This window comes from Centruroides sculpturatus, unplaced genomic scaffold (genome assembly GCF_000671375.1).
Source record: "Centruroides sculpturatus isolate CEXI.00-Female unplaced genomic scaffold, Cexi_2.0 scaffold1322, whole genome shotgun sequence".
In the NCBI taxonomy this organism is placed as follows: domain Eukaryota; kingdom Metazoa; phylum Arthropoda; class Arachnida; order Scorpiones; family Buthidae; genus Centruroides; species Centruroides sculpturatus.
Genome location: NW_019385555.1, coordinates 1 through 16,696, shown reverse-complemented (window position 1 = coordinate 16,696; position 16,696 = coordinate 1). Strand labels below are relative to the sequence as shown.

The 16,696-nt window shown below is 29.1% G+C and overlaps 2 protein-coding genes across 3 annotated transcripts; one reads left to right on the top strand and one right to left on the bottom strand.

Annotated features, from left to right (window-relative positions):
- Positions 1 to 2,315: 2,315 nt before the first annotated feature.
- Positions 2,316 to 13,174, bottom strand: LOC111640092. Of its 2 annotated transcripts, XM_023386091.1 has the most exons (10): positions 13,013 to 13,174; positions 9,303 to 9,420; positions 9,035 to 9,214; positions 8,598 to 8,680; positions 8,357 to 8,527; positions 8,146 to 8,271; positions 6,659 to 6,792; positions 6,119 to 6,264; positions 3,043 to 3,084; positions 2,538 to 2,679 (listed from the first exon to the last, which is right to left on the bottom strand). In XM_023386091.1, the coding sequence occupies exons 1-9, from the start codon at positions 13,124 to 13,126 to the stop codon at positions 3,044 to 3,046; spliced, it is 1,113 nt and encodes a 370-aa protein (XP_023241859.1). In that variant the 5' UTR covers positions 13,127 to 13,174; the 3' UTR covers positions 2,538 to 2,679; position 3,043. The 2 variants fall into 2 exon arrangements, with proteins under 2 accessions (XP_023241858.1, XP_023241859.1); XM_023386090.1 differs by lacking the exon at positions 3,043 to 3,084 and having other exon boundaries at positions 2,316 to 2,679.
- A 2,125-nt stretch (positions 13,175 to 15,299) lies between these two features.
- Positions 15,300 to 16,688, top strand: LOC111640088 (zinc finger BED domain-containing protein 1-like; the record flags this gene model as incomplete). The annotated part of the gene is made up of 3 exons (XM_023386087.1): positions 15,300 to 15,738; positions 15,832 to 16,086; positions 16,153 to 16,688. Coding segments are annotated over exons 1-3 (1,125 nt in total), but the record flags the coding sequence as incomplete, so codon positions are not given.
- Between the last annotated feature and the right edge of the window lie 8 nt (positions 16,689 to 16,696).

The following is a 16,696-nucleotide window of genomic DNA, read 5'->3' as shown; positions in this document are numbered from 1 at the left end:
TATTTTTGGCTGGCGCTGTCTGACTGTCGTGGCTGTTGACGTGAATTTTTTAATAATTCTTTCTAATCTTTAATAATTGTCTTTTTTAATAGTTCTCATTCTTGTTTTCTGACAACGCAACGTTCATAACCAGAGCAATGTTACCTATCGACGGAGGTAGAAGTGTTCAGTTGCAAGTAATTACGGAATAGTAGAATATAGTTTGAATTTTTCCACGTTAAAATAAAAACGTAACGTGAGAAAAGTAAATAAAAGTATTTTGAATTAATAAGTTTAAATCTACATTTGAAACTGTATTTTTATAAACGACGATATAAATAAAAAACAAATGGATCTTCCTCCTAAATATCTGAAAATTGCTAAATTAACCCTGTGAGTTTGCATTGCAAACGTTAACATTATTTTTACAATTCAAAGCGATAGTAGCGACTTCATTACTAGGTGTAATTGTTATTGCATAAACTAGAAGTTTATTGCACTTTCAGTGGCAAAGAAATGGTGGAAATAAAAATATCCAATCTTAAAATTTTATGTTTTTTTTCTGGTTGTCATTGTCAAAGGCAGCAGTCAGTGACTCTGGAGAGTTGAATTTGAGTCGGGGCTGAATTTATTTATGATTTAGGCTTGTATACTAAATATTGTATATTACATGAAAAAATTCATTAATGAAATGATAAAATAATTTCACACACAAATAGGTAAAAAATTTCTTTTTATTGATTTACCTTATTTAACAAAGCCGTTTCTTTCGTTACAGTACTCTGTAAGTTAATTTGTATTAAATTTTATTGGCAATTTTATAACAATTCAACAGAGATATAATATATATTTATATATATATTTCGTGTTAAAACAATACACAAAATTATTATTGTGATAATAGAACAAACATTTGCATTTCTGTTCTCGAGACTTAGTTATTTTGTTAGATAATTCGAACCCTTGAGAACTTTACAATAAACGAAAAAAGTATTTACAATTTTTACGTTACTCTATTTTATTTTACAAATATCGAATTAAAAAATAAAATAGAAAAAGAAAATAGCTGCAACGACGTTACGTTTTTCTTCTCCAACCGACACTTCTTTTGAAATGTACTTTTTGCCACGGGTACTATGTACATTTGTAAGTATTTATTCTTATTTTTAAGCCTTTGTAGCAGAGACAAAAATTTTCATCTCAAAAAATAAGTCTTCCGCTCGAATATTAATACTTTCTTTAAAGACAGTAGAAATATAAATTCTTTTTAACACTTTGATATTGTTCAACAATTAACATTCACAGTGCAATTCCTGTGCAAACAAACAAGGCATGATGTGGCTCGAGTGTATTCCGACCAACATCGGGATATACGAGAGTGAGGCACGAGATGAGTACGTCGGTTTAAAGTGATAAGATACATCCGTCAGCAGTCTCTGCTGAGCTCAACCTCGCTCAATTTACACAATCTCAGCCGGTCGTTCCGCAGACGAGATACAATGCAAACTTCACAGTTTAACGAGTTTTGCATAGATAAAATGTCGACTTTTAAACATTGTTACACATGCATCTCGCCTGTCGAAAAGTGAGATCATAAAAAATGGAAGAATATTGGAGGAATGTCTAAAATCACAAAGAACAAATGTAGAAAGACAATTACAGGAATGCATATTTAACAAAGTAAAATTATATTCCACGTATATATATATAAAATATAATTATAAGTAACTTAGTATATTTAATTTTGAAGTTTATAATGAGAATATATTAAAACAAGCAGTTGCAACATTTTAAGTACCGAGTACATCATTTTGATTCTTAAAATGGAAATTCAATAAACAACAAATTAATCATTTTGGTTGTTCGAAAAATCACAATTTTTAGTATTAGGAAGTTATAAATTTGAATATTAATACTATAAAAGTCTATAAATACAATGAAATTTCTCAAAATCTTACTTAAAGAAGAAATCTACCTTTTTCTTGTCCAACTTGTATTCTAATTTCATTCTAATATAGTCGAATATAATTTTTTTAAAACTTTTTAAAAAATTTTTTAAATGTGTTGAGAATTTGAGTTAGAGAAATTTCACTATATTTCTAAAGTTTACAATTCTTTATATGTCATCTAGGTTTATCGTAGAAAAAACTCGAATTTATTCTTTTACAAATAACGGGCAATTAGCAGAATGTAACAGCACAATAAAGTATGGTAAACCTACAAATTTTTCGCTTTTTCTACTTTCCTCTTTGTACTTATGATTGTATTATTGTTAACGATGATAAAGATAACTTTTCTTTGTATATTCAAAATTTGTAAACAATTTTATCTGTACATTTCTCTCTTTTTTTTTTTTTTTTTGCAAAAACTTCTCTAAATTTACACCTAAAAATTATCAACATTTTATAAACTTACAACTATGTTTATGGCTTAATAACGTCGATATAGAAAAGAATTGATTACGAACCGCCGATATGATTATTATTATTATTAAAAATTCTACCGTGTCGTTCTAATTGGCGTCATCTGTACTCGTTTCGAACGACTCTTCCCCGTTTATGAGGAAAAGAATTCAAGTGAGGTAGTTTTCTCTTTGCTGAGTGATTGGCAATGGTTGTACTGGACTTAGATCTTCTTCTGCTTCTTCCGCCTGTCGGAGTTTGATGTTCTCGGGATCCAATTGTTCCAAAGTGGCCAAAACTGAAACGTGTTATCTATTTAATTATATAGGAGTATTTGTATTGCAAAATTATAGGAGTGTTTTCGTGTCTAGTTGTCTGAATTTGTTATGTGAATGGAAATAATTCATTAAGTTATTTAGTATTTTGTTCAAAGAAAGTAATAAGTTGTCTATAATGCCATCTGCTATCAGATAAATGAGATGTTTTGTGCCAAACATAGCCACAAAACCTAGTATTTAGTTAACTACACGAAAACACACCTTAATGCTTATAAAAAGAACTCTTTAAATAGTAAACCATTTAATGTTTTTAATTACAAATAAAAACACGTAAAAAAATAATAAATAAAATAAAATCCCAAATAAAAACACAAATATCCAACCTTATGGTAGACTGTAAGGAGATTCTGCACTAGATATATTTGCTGAAAACATAAAAACAACATTGAGCATGCAAAACATTAATTAAAAATTACTTTTATAAATAAATATTTAATTTAATCAAAATTAAAAAATGTAAAATAAAAACTTTTATTTAAAATTATATATTTATATAATTCAAATAATTAATTAGTTACAAATCATTCACAAAATAATCTAAATAACTTCATTCCCGATAAAATCAAGCAAGAATGAAATTCCTAAAACCCCATGCAAGATTAGAAAAAAAATAAACAAAGATTTAATATTTTTGAAAATCAAAGTATAATTAGAACATTAACATTATATTTCATATAATACTAGCAATATTATATTAAACGGGAAACAGCATTTACAGTATTACCATTGACATAATTTAGTTACATGGTTCAATGGCCCATTTCAGAGTAAAAATATTATCATGATATGAACACATTGTTAAATTTTCTTTGCTTTATTTTAACAATGTGATAAATGAAAAATTTCTTTCTGCAGGGTAGCCACAAAATCTCCATTTGGGAGATAATAACTGAAAAACTCGAGATACAGAGTACCTCGAGAACAAATATATTGTATGATAAATTGGATGTTGATCTGATAAGGTCAATTTTATGAAAGGCTGCACCTTACAATACATGACAAGTCACTTATAAGATGAAACCGAGAGAGATATTTTCTTTCTTAAGGCTTTTAACAGTTGAAGCTATTGATAATGGCTTTAATAACATACAACTGTCAGCATGGAAGAAAAATCCAGATAAACCTAAGAAAGAATTAAATTTGTGCAGAAAATAAAGTAACATACAGATACTTTTTGACTACTTTTGATAATGGACTTTAGGTTATGTTGTAAATAATTAAATAAGATCTGAGATAATTTTTTATTTACTCTCTTCTTTACTTTCTGACACAGGCAGAAAGTAGAGTACCTTTTTAATCACAGTCATTGTGGGTTCGGCCAAGTCCACAATGGAGGCACATCGTATCTGAGTCTGGCCATGCCCGAAAACATTTCTGGGGTTTTTAAACCCATCTGGATTAGTTTCCGGGTCCCCCAAAGAGTGATGATAAGCGGAAACCTTAACCTTAAGCTTACTATCAATATGTAAGTTAAAATAATGCAACTTACAAATATACATTTATTATTAATCAGAAACAATTTTAAATCCTTTTGTTGCTCTTGAAATCATTAATACTTTTAGGAGTAAATTTTTGACTTACGAAATGTTTTTACACTTTTAAATTGTCCTAGGATAGATTATTTAAGTTTAAGTAGATTTAAGTAATTCTACTTGTAACATTCTTAATTTACTTTCAAAATAGGTTCTTATTTGCAGCAGTTTATAATCCATTTTTTATAGAGCTAAGATCTTTTAAGATTGGAACACACTAAGATGTTTTCTGCTCAGAAACATTTATGAGAGAACAATACATTTCAGTCATCTTTCCGTTTCCTTTTTCTGAATGACAATATAGTAGACAGTCAAAGAAAATATCCAATTAGCACCATGTTTATATTACTAATTAATTTTCTTAGTCAGACTTCAGACTTACAATTCATTGGATGAATTATAAGCCTGAAGCCTGAATAACTGTAAGCAATTTAATATTGAATACTTCGCTGCAAAATCCTAATAATTTTTATGAGTTTCACCATATAATTCAGGATGTTATCTTAACATACATGTTAACATAACTGAATTAAAAATAGTTACCTCACATTCTCTTTTCAACCATATTGTTTGACTAATATGACACTTGTGATAGTTCCAAGATGTTCTCAAATGACCACTCCAACTGGCTTATGTTGCACACAGAAACATAAAAACTGAGCTATGTTTTAAGTTTGTTTTCAGAGCTCTTTCAGCTGTAAATAATCTGCCTTTCTGTTGCAATTTTTCTCCTCAGAAAATGTGTAGAATGTCCCTACCTCAACTCATTAAAATATATAGAAAATATATGGCCTAAATTTATTTTTGAGATTTGTGAGCCTGTAAGCCCCACTGGATCAATATTTTCTTTCAAAAGCTTCCATTTACATAATTTTATTCAAAATTAACTTTAATAGCCTACCTTTAGGTCAAATTATTAATTACTTTGGAAATTAATGCAGTTATACCCATAAATGAACCAATTTTAGATTGGTTAGAATTCACACTAATAGTCTCTTAATGCAGTATAGTATTAGGATACTCTGAGTATCTTATAATCTGTCTGTGAAGCATAAGTAATAATTATATAAATTGAAATCTTAAATATCTTTAATATACTGATAATGAACATTCTGCATTTATTAAGTATAATAAAATTAATAAATATACCAAAAGTTATTAATTAAAAAACATAAAATATTAATAGTAGTACAAAAAGATGAAGCATAATATATTTAATTAAAAAAACAAGTTAGTTCAATGATTTTAAATACATTTATTATAATTAGTCAAAGGATTCCCTTTCTTTTTTATTTATTTTTAGAATTAAAAGTTGTTAATAGAGTTTCATTGTGTTGATTTTGTCTGTGCAAAATGCTTTATGATGTTAAGAAAATTTCAAAACAATTATTAATAAACATTTATATTAACCACTCTGCAGTGATCGCAGAGTGGTTCATAAATTTACTGCAGAGTGGTTAATATAAATATAATATACCCATCAAGGGCGATCACATGGCACTAGAGATTGACGTCTATATCCGCAAAAAAATTTTGCAGATATCGCCAAAAACTAGGTAAAAATTACCGCAAAAAAAAAATCACATAAAAAAGGAATTATGTGGCAATAAAGAAAGATTTTTTTTACTAGACGTAACTGTTAAAAATGTTTTTTTTTTTTTTTTCTGAAATGGAAATGAGAAAAACGCATGGGAAAATTCTTAAAAAATTTCCCATGTTTATTCTCCACTACATTGTGATAGCACCATATCTGACTAACCCTCTCTACAAAGGTTAAGTAAACATGAAAACCGCCTTCTTAATATACATTCTCATTAATTTAAAACATTAACTGTATAATTAGAGAATAAACAAACACAATTCCAACCTGCTACAATTTTACTTTTTTCCATTACTTCTCTAGCTAATGTATGATTTAATGCTAATAAATGAGCTCTCCTCTTCTTTTCTTCATCTACTCTTTTCTTTAGCATCTCTCCTGGTTCTCCTTGCTTATCACCAATATCTTCATAACTGAAATAAATTATATAATAATAAGAAACTTTAGTAATCATTCACAAAATTCATTTATATTAATAACATAGTTATTAGAAAAAAAATAAAAAATATAATTGCATGATAATTTCAAGTAACTTGGGAAATTTGAGAGAAATAGACTGGGTTAATGGAATAAGGTAATTCAACAATGGGACAAGTGGCCAAATAAGTGCTTCCAGGAGCACTTTCTATGAAAAATTGGCCACTATTTAAATGCTAAACATGCACACATATAAAGAAAACTTGGAAAACCTGTAACTATCAGTGTTTGGTGGTTATATCCACCGACAAAGAGAAAAAGATTTAACATAGCAATTTTCAAATATTTTGTCACATTAACGTTTTAGTAAAAATTTAAAACATCACTAACGTAGTTGTTTCCGATAGCATGCGACGGATGGTTTCGGCTTTCAAACTTCTTTTTAGTCTCTCTGTGGCCGATAATTGTTCTGGATCATCATCAATATATCTTTCTGGAATGTTTATTTTTTGTGGAAGTCCAAGCTAAAAATATTTAATATTTATTATATGATAAATATAACAACAACAAATAGTAATAATCTCTATATAAATTGCCATTGACTACAGTAATGATTATGCTTCATGAATGAAATTCTTGAAGCATAATCATTTGTTTGTGTGTAATGTAAATTTACTAATAAATTTTCTGTAAAATAAAATATGAGGAAAATTTTATATAGATTATTTTTATTCTACAAACTACTATTTGTATATAAAATCCAAATTCTATAAATCGTGAAAACCAATAAGATATTACCATGCTGAATTGTCTTTTCTAGTCAGATAAGCAGCAGTTTTGAGGAAAGCTGCATAATATGTACAGTACCGTACAATCCTCCATTTACAAACATGACTATCAAATATATAAATAACTGAAGCAAAGAATGAATCTAAATACTTTTTTATAAAATTTATTTAATAATTAACAACTCAATGAGTAGATAGTTTAATTTGAGAGGCTAAAAACAAATTTTCCCATAAATTACATTTCGGTGTTTCTACATTTCCTGCAATATACACAATTTTTAAATTATTTATTTTATTTCTTGTTTTTGAAAATATATCAAATTTTTAATAGTGTAGGGTAATGCTATGTCACCAATCCACCATTTTTTATGGATTTGTATGCTGAGTGATGTTTTCCCATAATTTCATGTACTTTGACATTTTNATTCTTTATATCTAAAATTTTCAATGAGTATATCCATCTGTATAAGAAATTATTCAGAAAATATTTGAAAAACATTAAAATTACATACATTTTTCTTACTTCTTCGATTTATTTTTATTTTTTTAATATTTTAAAAACGTTAATTATAATCTTTCTCAAAAATTCTAAAGAATTTCTTACACAGATGGAATTACTCATTGAAAATTTTAGATATAAAGAATAATTGAATTTACTATTTAAAAACTTCAACAGAATAAATTATGTGTATGTCAAGTCTGTTATTTAAAGCTTCGTATATAATATTTATATTAATAAACTTATTGCAATTTAAAATTTTCACGGTGTCTGATGCCAAGTTTTAAACTTAATCTACCAGAGAACAAATAAATACGCATCTACTCACAGATTTGTGCATTTATCGCTTACTTTAATTACTTTAACGCTTCATTACTTTTAATTATATATATCATATATGAAATCAATAACGATATTGATTTTTACATAAAAGAATTGAAGTGAAACGTGGAAGAAAAAAAAATAGGGAAATTTTCTTTTTTTTTTTTTTTTTTTTTGGAAGTCCCAAAAAGCATAAAATAAGAGGTTTGATTGTAATTTAATTTTAAGTATAAAAATTTAAAACTATATTAAATAAATAATATAAATACCTCTCTATCAATTATTTTATCATCAAAAACATCAGATTTTTTAATGGTACTTCTAACAATATCAGGAGTATTTGCTGTCCTCAAGCATCTTTCCATATCTACATCATCACATGATCTTAAACCACTCTATTTTAATAAATTTCAATAAAAATTTTATTTTGTTTGAAAGATATTTATGATCAAAAGAAATATTCAAATAATAAAAGAATACCTTAAAAAGTGGATTATAAGAAAAACCAGAAATAGTATAATGTCTTCTCTTATTCCTTCTTGAAGGACTAAGATCATCATTTGATACAGACTTTTCATCACTTATGCTACTCTCTTGAAAGTTTTGATTACTTGTATAGTTACCAAAAAGCCTTTCTTGTGCTGACATTGTCTGTAAGATTTAATATATTATTATCTAAAAATTAAAGTTTTATTTCTAAGAGTCAAAATAATTTGAATACCATATCTTGCTGTGAGGAAAATAGTGATGTTGGACGACTATACAAATTTGGCAAGAGCAGTGTCTGTTTTAATCTTTCCACTTCTAAAAATGAGAAACAGCAAATTTACTAAAATTTAGAGGAAACTTCTACTTTGAATAAAAAAGTAATAGAAACATTACAGATCAAGAAATAAAACAAAAATGATAATATTCAAGATATTTGGGGTTGATACATTATAATTTTCAGACCAAAAAATAACTAGAAAAATTATATCATATAATTAGGCCAACTGTAGTTTACTTATTACAAATAAATTTCCATAACTTACAATAGGATATGTAATAGCTTTATTAAGCTTTTGGTTACATATAAATTATTCAATTCATGCCAGATTTATATCAAATTTTTTAACATACAGGAACTTTAAAAATTTCTAAAGTACATTATAAAGATACCTTCTTCCACCTCATCTTCCTCTTCATATAAAAAAATTTCTGGTTCTTCTACCACCCAGACTAAAGAGTTATCATCATAAGTGACTTTCTTCTTATCTCGACCTCTGTTTCTACGTTCCGATTCTCTTTTCACAATTCGTACAGTTTTAATTTCACTAGGTTTATCTTTAGGTATGATACCTTTTAACAAAAACAAAACTACTGTAATTATAAATTTAAAATAATGATTATTGTTACATACATTATTGCATATTTTAAAATAACTTGCCATAAAACATTTTCATCCTATCATCTGCTTCACTTATATCTTGTGGATTATATTCTTGATTTGGTATATTTTGAAGAGATGAATGAGGATCTTCTAATCCGTTTTTCTCTTTTGTTGGCTGATTAAAAAGAAATCATTTTTAAATTAGAAATATTTATCCACATAGAAAACATTTAAGTACAGTTAACCCCTATTTACAAGCATTTGATTTATATGAATTTGATAAAACAATCAGTTTTGTTTTACATCTCTTCTCTATTTATTTTGACAAAATATTTAATACAATGAGAAGTAATAAACATCTGTGAGAACAAAATAGTCTAATTGTGAATACCAAAATAGTCAATAAGAATGAAATTTCTGCTCTATTTTTAGTGGCTTGTAAGTTCGTTTTCTTTGTTCCATTCCTTGTTATGTTGTTATGCTTGATAGGTAGTGCTCAAACAAGGTTATGCAATTTAGTGAGCTTTATCTCTACAGATCCTTCTATCAGTGATTACAATCTCATTAATTAAAAATCAATATTATTTTACTGTATTTTCATTTGTTTTTGCTTACTTATTTTGTTTTAACTAATTTGTTTTCTTACTATTAAATATATATCTGATAACTTAAGTATCTGATAATGTTGATTTGTTGGGCCATAACTTGGTTAAGTGTTTTTCAATATTTTTCTAATAGTGACACACCTAGCCTGGAAAGTTTTTTTGTCGCACCACTAGTTTTTATCAATGTAGTTCTTGCATTTTTATTCTTTCAGTAATAAGTAATAAATAGTAAATGATATAGTGTTGCTCAGCACTGTCTTTTGCAGCATGTTACTGTGCTGAATGATTTGTTAATTGACTGAAAACTACTGACATTGTTAATTAAATATATAAAGTAATTTGGATTACAAGTACTGTAGATGTTTAATCAAATTAACCAAGTCATGATGCAATAAAACCAGTATTGTCATTTTAAATATAATTTTGGATTTACTCTAATCTTATGTCATATTTGCGCTTCTCATTTTATGTTAACTCCTCTCATATTAGTGAATAATTTAATCAATGCTTTAAATAAAATGAAAATCACTGATTGATTGAAAGTACTAAAAAATATTTATCTATGTTAGATATGAGAACAAGGGATTATGAATAGGTGACTGAATTGTCAGAATGGTACAAATTTCAGCTATAAGAAATAATGATCAACTCATCTCTATTTACAAGATTTTGATTTATAGTTGATACAATATGACTATATGACTACTACTGACATTTTATCATACCCAAAAACAATTAATGTTTATACAATGCTTTAGAATATGACTTGCAAGCTATTCTGAGCATGTGCAAAAGCATTTGTTTTTCTTGAGTGGTAAGAATGTGATATATGTGATTCCAATCTTGTCATTGATTAGTTTGAAAATGCAACAATGAACAAAAAATCTGACAGATTAGCGTTTTCTGTGAAATGGATGCAATTTATTAAATCAAAGTTGCCAATAAGTCATGAATTTGTTTAAACAAAGTAAATCTGTGCCTATTGTGGTTTTGAGTGACAAAATGTTGTTAATAGTCATGTCATGTAAACCACCATTTGCGAGGAATTTTCAAGAGCAAGGTCACTCCTAAATCATGATCTTACAGTATTAAAATAAGAGATTTATCAGAATTATTATCGTTATTCACATATATCTAAATTCATATTATATATAATTATAATTTAAATTAATCTTATGTCTAAGTTCTAAATTTCTAAGATAGAAACCTATTTATCATTACTTTTTACAAATATTAATGTAAAAATTTGTTTGGAGTTTGTCTCTTTTTTGGAATTATCATTATTGAAAACAAATTTGCAATCAATTGACACAGTGACTTAAAAATAAATTTCTTAAAGATCAAAAAGTAATACAAAAATTTGTTACATTTCAGTTTTAGCAATAATTCAAACAAACATTTACTTAATTCTTCATTAAAGTTTTGAATGTGACATCTAGTTGTTTGTATAACGTTTTGCAATATATGTTTAAGCTATAAGGTTGGAATTGATGACCTTACTTATTTTTGAACATTTTATCATATTGTCATGGCCACATTAATAAGAATCCACAATGCATTGTGGTATTTTTACCTTGCCAGATTGCATTTTGGTTAATTATTAAAATAATCTCAACACAAATTTCACTTTGTGGTTTTACTGAATATGTGAAAACATGTGTATTTTTGAAAATGCCACAACATGAAATTTGAACTGTGGCTGTATCTGAGATGTTGGAATGCATTGTTGTTGACTTTTCACCCAATGAATGTTTTCAGTCTTTGAGCCTAACTATGCATTGCATTTTTCATTGTGCAATGGACAAGAACTTTAAAATTATTGTTATTCATAACTTGTTTTAATTGAGACATTGACTGCCATGTCAAAAAATTAAACTTTTGCCCTGGAGCCATGACTGTTATTCTTTTTATTATAATTAATAATTGCACATAATAAATCAACATAATAAACTTTCATTTTTGGCTCAAAATGATGGTTTAACCTAAGTAAGTTATTATTAGCTTACATGGCACCATGTGATTTTACACTATATGAGTCATTCTATATAGAAGTCTCAAATACAAACATTCATTAATCCAATTTTTAGATTAACACATTGACTATTAACTGTTGCACAAGACAAATACAACTCACAGTAGTTTGAGATCACAGTGTCATGTGAATTACATATCACTCCATTGCAAGTTTGTGTTTGAAGCTGCAAGGTTTGTTTATAACTTGCAATTTAATATTGAAACATAGTTAATGACATAGGAGACATAATGAGACTCATGTTAATGCTAATCGATTGCCAGATTATATTAGGCCATAATAATGTTTCTAATTAAATGTCAAGTAATTTGGCCTAGAGGTAAATGTTAGGCACCATCTCTTAATAATTTTATTAATTTAGAAGGTTCTAGAAGAAAAGAATTGGCCTGAAGTAGGTCTCAAACCTGCAACTCCCACTTGCTGTGCAGATGTGTTGAAACCTGCAACTCCCACTTGCTGTGCAGATGTGTTGCCAGTTATGGTCCTGGTTACTCACAGTATAGTTATGTCTAAATTAATGGTTCGGGAAGCAAAGATTTGGCAGAGGTTTGGGTAGCACAATTGATAACATGTCTGCAAAACAAGTGGGAGTTGTGTGTTAGAATCCTGCTTTTTTCTGGAACCTTGTAAATTAATTAGTAAATGTCAGTTTAATTATAATTATTAAATTTTTGTCCTTTTTCAACTAAAACTTGAATAAATTTACAATGAAGATTGCCTTGTGTTGTGTGTATGAACTATATAGTGTTCAAAAACGACAAAAATAATCACCGATATGGTTTCAAGAAAGTAAAATTATTAAATTTATCAAGCGATTGAAATGCCTGTTTCTAAGCCAAATTACTTGAAATTTAATTAGTAATTATTAGAATTATTATAGCCCAATGTAATCTGACAATCACTTGTCATTAAAACTTATCTTTCAATTGTAGCATGCATGCTTCAGAAAATATCTGGTATTTTATAAAGCAACTAAAACCATCTCATTTCAAAACTTCATTTGTGGCTATATTGGCTATATCTTTGAAAATTAAGGCAAAATCATCAAGTTGTTCATTTATGAATAGTGCTATATAGCGAAAATTTCCTAATAATTTTTAATGTCATTAAAGATTAAATATAATTCTTACAGAATTTATTTCTTCGGCATTAGCATACAAAGGAATATCGTTTCCGTCGGTTTCTATAGTTTGAGAATGACCGGCTAAATTACGAGTTTCCATTGTATCTAAATCAGTTTCCATGTATGAGCTTTGATGTTTCTTTCGAATTGGCAATGGAATCGAACCTAATGGAAAGAAATATTTTAAAATCATAATCAGTGTTAATAAACTAATGATTACTTTTTCTTTAATTAATATCTCTTATTAGTTTATTAATTAAATTTATATACAGTATGTTTTTAATCATACATATTTGAAAAATTATTTATAGATATGTAAAATGTTTAATGACAAAGAATTAAAAAGTAAGAATTTCATAAAAATATTTACTATGAAATTAGAATATAAATAAATTATTATGAGCAGTAGTGCTTAACAACAGGAATATGTTCCAAGAAATACATTGTTAAGCAACTTTTATTGTTATGCAAATATAGTACTTAGACAGACCTATGTGGTATAGTGTACTACATTGTGTTACATATAGATTATATAAGTATTTATACATCTAAATAGAAAAAGTATGACTAGCAATAAATTTTTCAGTTCCATTATACAGTAATCTTATGAGACCTCTGTCAAGTGAAATAATGTTAAACAGCACATATCTGTTAAATAGGAATCCCCATTAATGCAAATTGGAAGGGGGAGAAGAAAAGATGAGTTTATACTAATGGAGTTCTCATTAAAAGGGTATCTTGTTTAAAACTTTTTCTTTTACACTTTTCCATTGTTAATCTGAAACATGAAATTGAAATATATTCATATTCAATATTCAAAATAATAAAAATTAAGAGTGTTTCTGATGACTGGCTTTTCTGTTTAATATCTGAGAATAAATTAATCTGATTATGATCCAAGTCAACAATAAAAACTGCATTACAGTATTCTGATTCTGTTAGTTATAGGCCTAGTTTTGTAAAGAAATAATCAATGGTATGGAACTATCCATAAATGATGTCCATATTGGAAGACAGAAAGGTGGTTATGACAAGTTGGACAAAGTCAGACGGGAGGGGAGGTGTTAAACTTCAATGGATGTCCATTTTATTTCATTAAATTTTATACAGTTTATACATTTTATTATTCATAAAGTAGTAAAGATTTTGGGGAGTTGGGTTTTGTTGGACATCCAAAGAGGGGAGGGGATTATGGAAACTTGGACAAACTATGAGGGAAGGAGAATAAAAATTTCAAGAAAAATGTAGACATAATTTATGGACAGCCCTAATTCTGTTTCTTCCTGCAATTATAGTTACTTCTTACAAAATTATAAATGGAATGAAATGACTTAGCAAGATTATAATGCATGTTTTCATCAGAAAAAATGGCACTGAGCATTGCAACTGACTTGGAAGTGTGAAGGGAAAGCCAATTTTTCTTCTTCTTCTTCTCCTCCATTGGAATCTTCTTCCCCAAATTCATTGCATGTTCCATTGGTTTCTTCCTCCACAGCACCCAATACTAGTGCTGTGCAATGCATTGATGTGACATCGACACATCAATGTTTTTGTTCGTCAATGCATCAACCTTCCGATGTTTTTGAAACATCGATCCTGAACTGATGTTAGTAATATGTGAATTTTGATTCATCGATGCATGCAGTTCATTCTTTGTTCCTAGTGTTACTACCTGTTCGGTTTTCATCCGGACAGTCCGGGAATTTCGTAGAAATTGTGAAATTGCGATGAAACAAAGTTCTTGCAAATATGTTTACAAATTTACACTATTTTAACAGTGAACAAACTCACACTCATTGAAACTCATCCGCAACTCTGCCATGTTAGTCTGTTTACGCCAACTTGTGGCGCGCAACCTGTCGACTTTGAGGCCGGATGGCCGAGCGGTCAAGGTGGCAACCTACTGCTCTGGGGGACCCGGGATCGAATCTGGACAGGTCAAGGAATCCCCAGGAATTTTTCAGGGGTGGTCCGTTCAGATATGTCAGGCCCTGTCCCTCACCACCCGGTCGCCCCATTGTGGGCCTGGCCGAATCCATAATGGGCCTGCTATAAGAGGCCCTCTTAGTGCCCACAGGGCGGAAAGAGTAAAAATAAAACCCATTGACTTTTTTTTTTTACATGTACGATTGTACATGTATCAAATAGAGCTAAATTATCTATACCTGTTCTTTCTTAATTTAGGTTACTTACGTTACTCCTACACAAGTCCCTAGTCCCTAACTGTAACTGATTTAGAACCGGCATGCACGTTATTCTTTGCATTGTAAAAATGACATTGCGCATGCGTCAGAAACTTCTGTTCGAACAAACCTGGCCTGCTGTCCGGGCCAGTGATTTTGAAAAGGTGGCAACACTATTTGTTCCACCTCGTGCGACGTGTGTTAGTATTCGGTATCATGGCTACTTCTGGTGCATGTGCGAAGCATTCTTCCGAGGTTTGGAAATATTTTAAGAAAAACAAGAAAGGTGACAAGGCTCAGTGTTCGGTTTGTCTTAAATGGCTTAAAGTTACTGGCAACACCACGAATTTCATGCAGCATTTGAATCGCCATGGAAAACTACTCCGACATAAAAGAAGTCACGAGGAAATAGACAAACTGGAAGACCAGGCTGAAGTTGACAACTACCAGAATGGCCTAAATAGGCTTAGCAGCGCATGTTCGTCAACGTCGTTGTCTACACAGTCAACAATCAACGAATGCTTTAACCGATTGTCTGATTTTACTGCTGGTAAGTGTAATTATATTACATTTAATGAGTGAATTTATCAACTCCGTGACCACTGTTCATAATTTTTAGATAATTTATAATCTAAATACTGTATATCTATATGCCTTTGCTTAGGAGGACGTAAGGCTGAAGCAATCACGAAGGCACTAACTTTATGGTTAGTAAAGGATAATCGTCCTGTAGATATTTTGAGCGGAGAAGGGTTTAAGAAGTTCTTGGCAACAGTAGCAACAAGATATCAAGTTCCACATCGGACAACGATTACAAAGCACATAGACAGTTATTATGAAGCTGCAGTTAAATACATGTGGAATAAATTTGCCAATATAAAATTTTGTGCACTGACTTGTGATGAGTGGACAGACACCCTGAACCACTGAAGTTACATGGATACAACTGTACACTTCATCAAAGATTTCAAACATACATCATACGTGCTAGGAATGACTTATTTAACTCAGTCACACACAGCTGAATACTTGTGTTCTGTGCTGAAGGAGTTGATTGTTTTTTGGGAAATAGACAAATCTAATATTGTAGCTTGTGTTACAGATAATGCTGCAAATGTTAAGAAATCTATTGAACTATTTATTGGTAAAGAAAAGCATGTTTCTTGCTTTGCACATACATTAAATTTGATGGTGCAAGGTTCCTTAAGACAAGAACCTGAACTGAACATAATATTAGACAAGGTAAAGTCAATAATCACATTCTTTAATCAAAATAAAAATGCAACACAGGAGCTTGAAAAGGAACGACTAAGAACAAACTCATCACAGAATGAAAAAGGTTCTGTGACATTAAAATTAATTCAGCATGTTGAGACTCGATGGAATTCGTATTTCTTGATGATTGAGAGATTTGTACTACTAAAAAATTTTGTTACACTAACATTGCAAAAGTTTCCAGGGGCACCCGACATGCTCTCTGGTAGAGAATTAAGTGCTTTGAATGATGC

Bases quoted from the DNA above. Each gene is read 5' to 3' on its own strand.
- LOC111640092 (XM_023386090.1), bottom strand. From the start codon at position 13,126: ATGGAAACTGATTTAGATACAATGGAAACTCGTAATTTAGCCGGTCAT. The intron at 8,681-9,034 runs GTATCTTTATAA...TCTCATTTTTAG, and splicing joins GGAAGATGAGGTGGAAGAAG to AAGTGGAAAGATTAAAACAG. The intron at 8,272-8,356 runs GTATTCTTTTAT...TTATTAAAATAG, and splicing joins CTTATAATCCACTTTTTAAG to AGTGGTTTAAGATCATGTGA.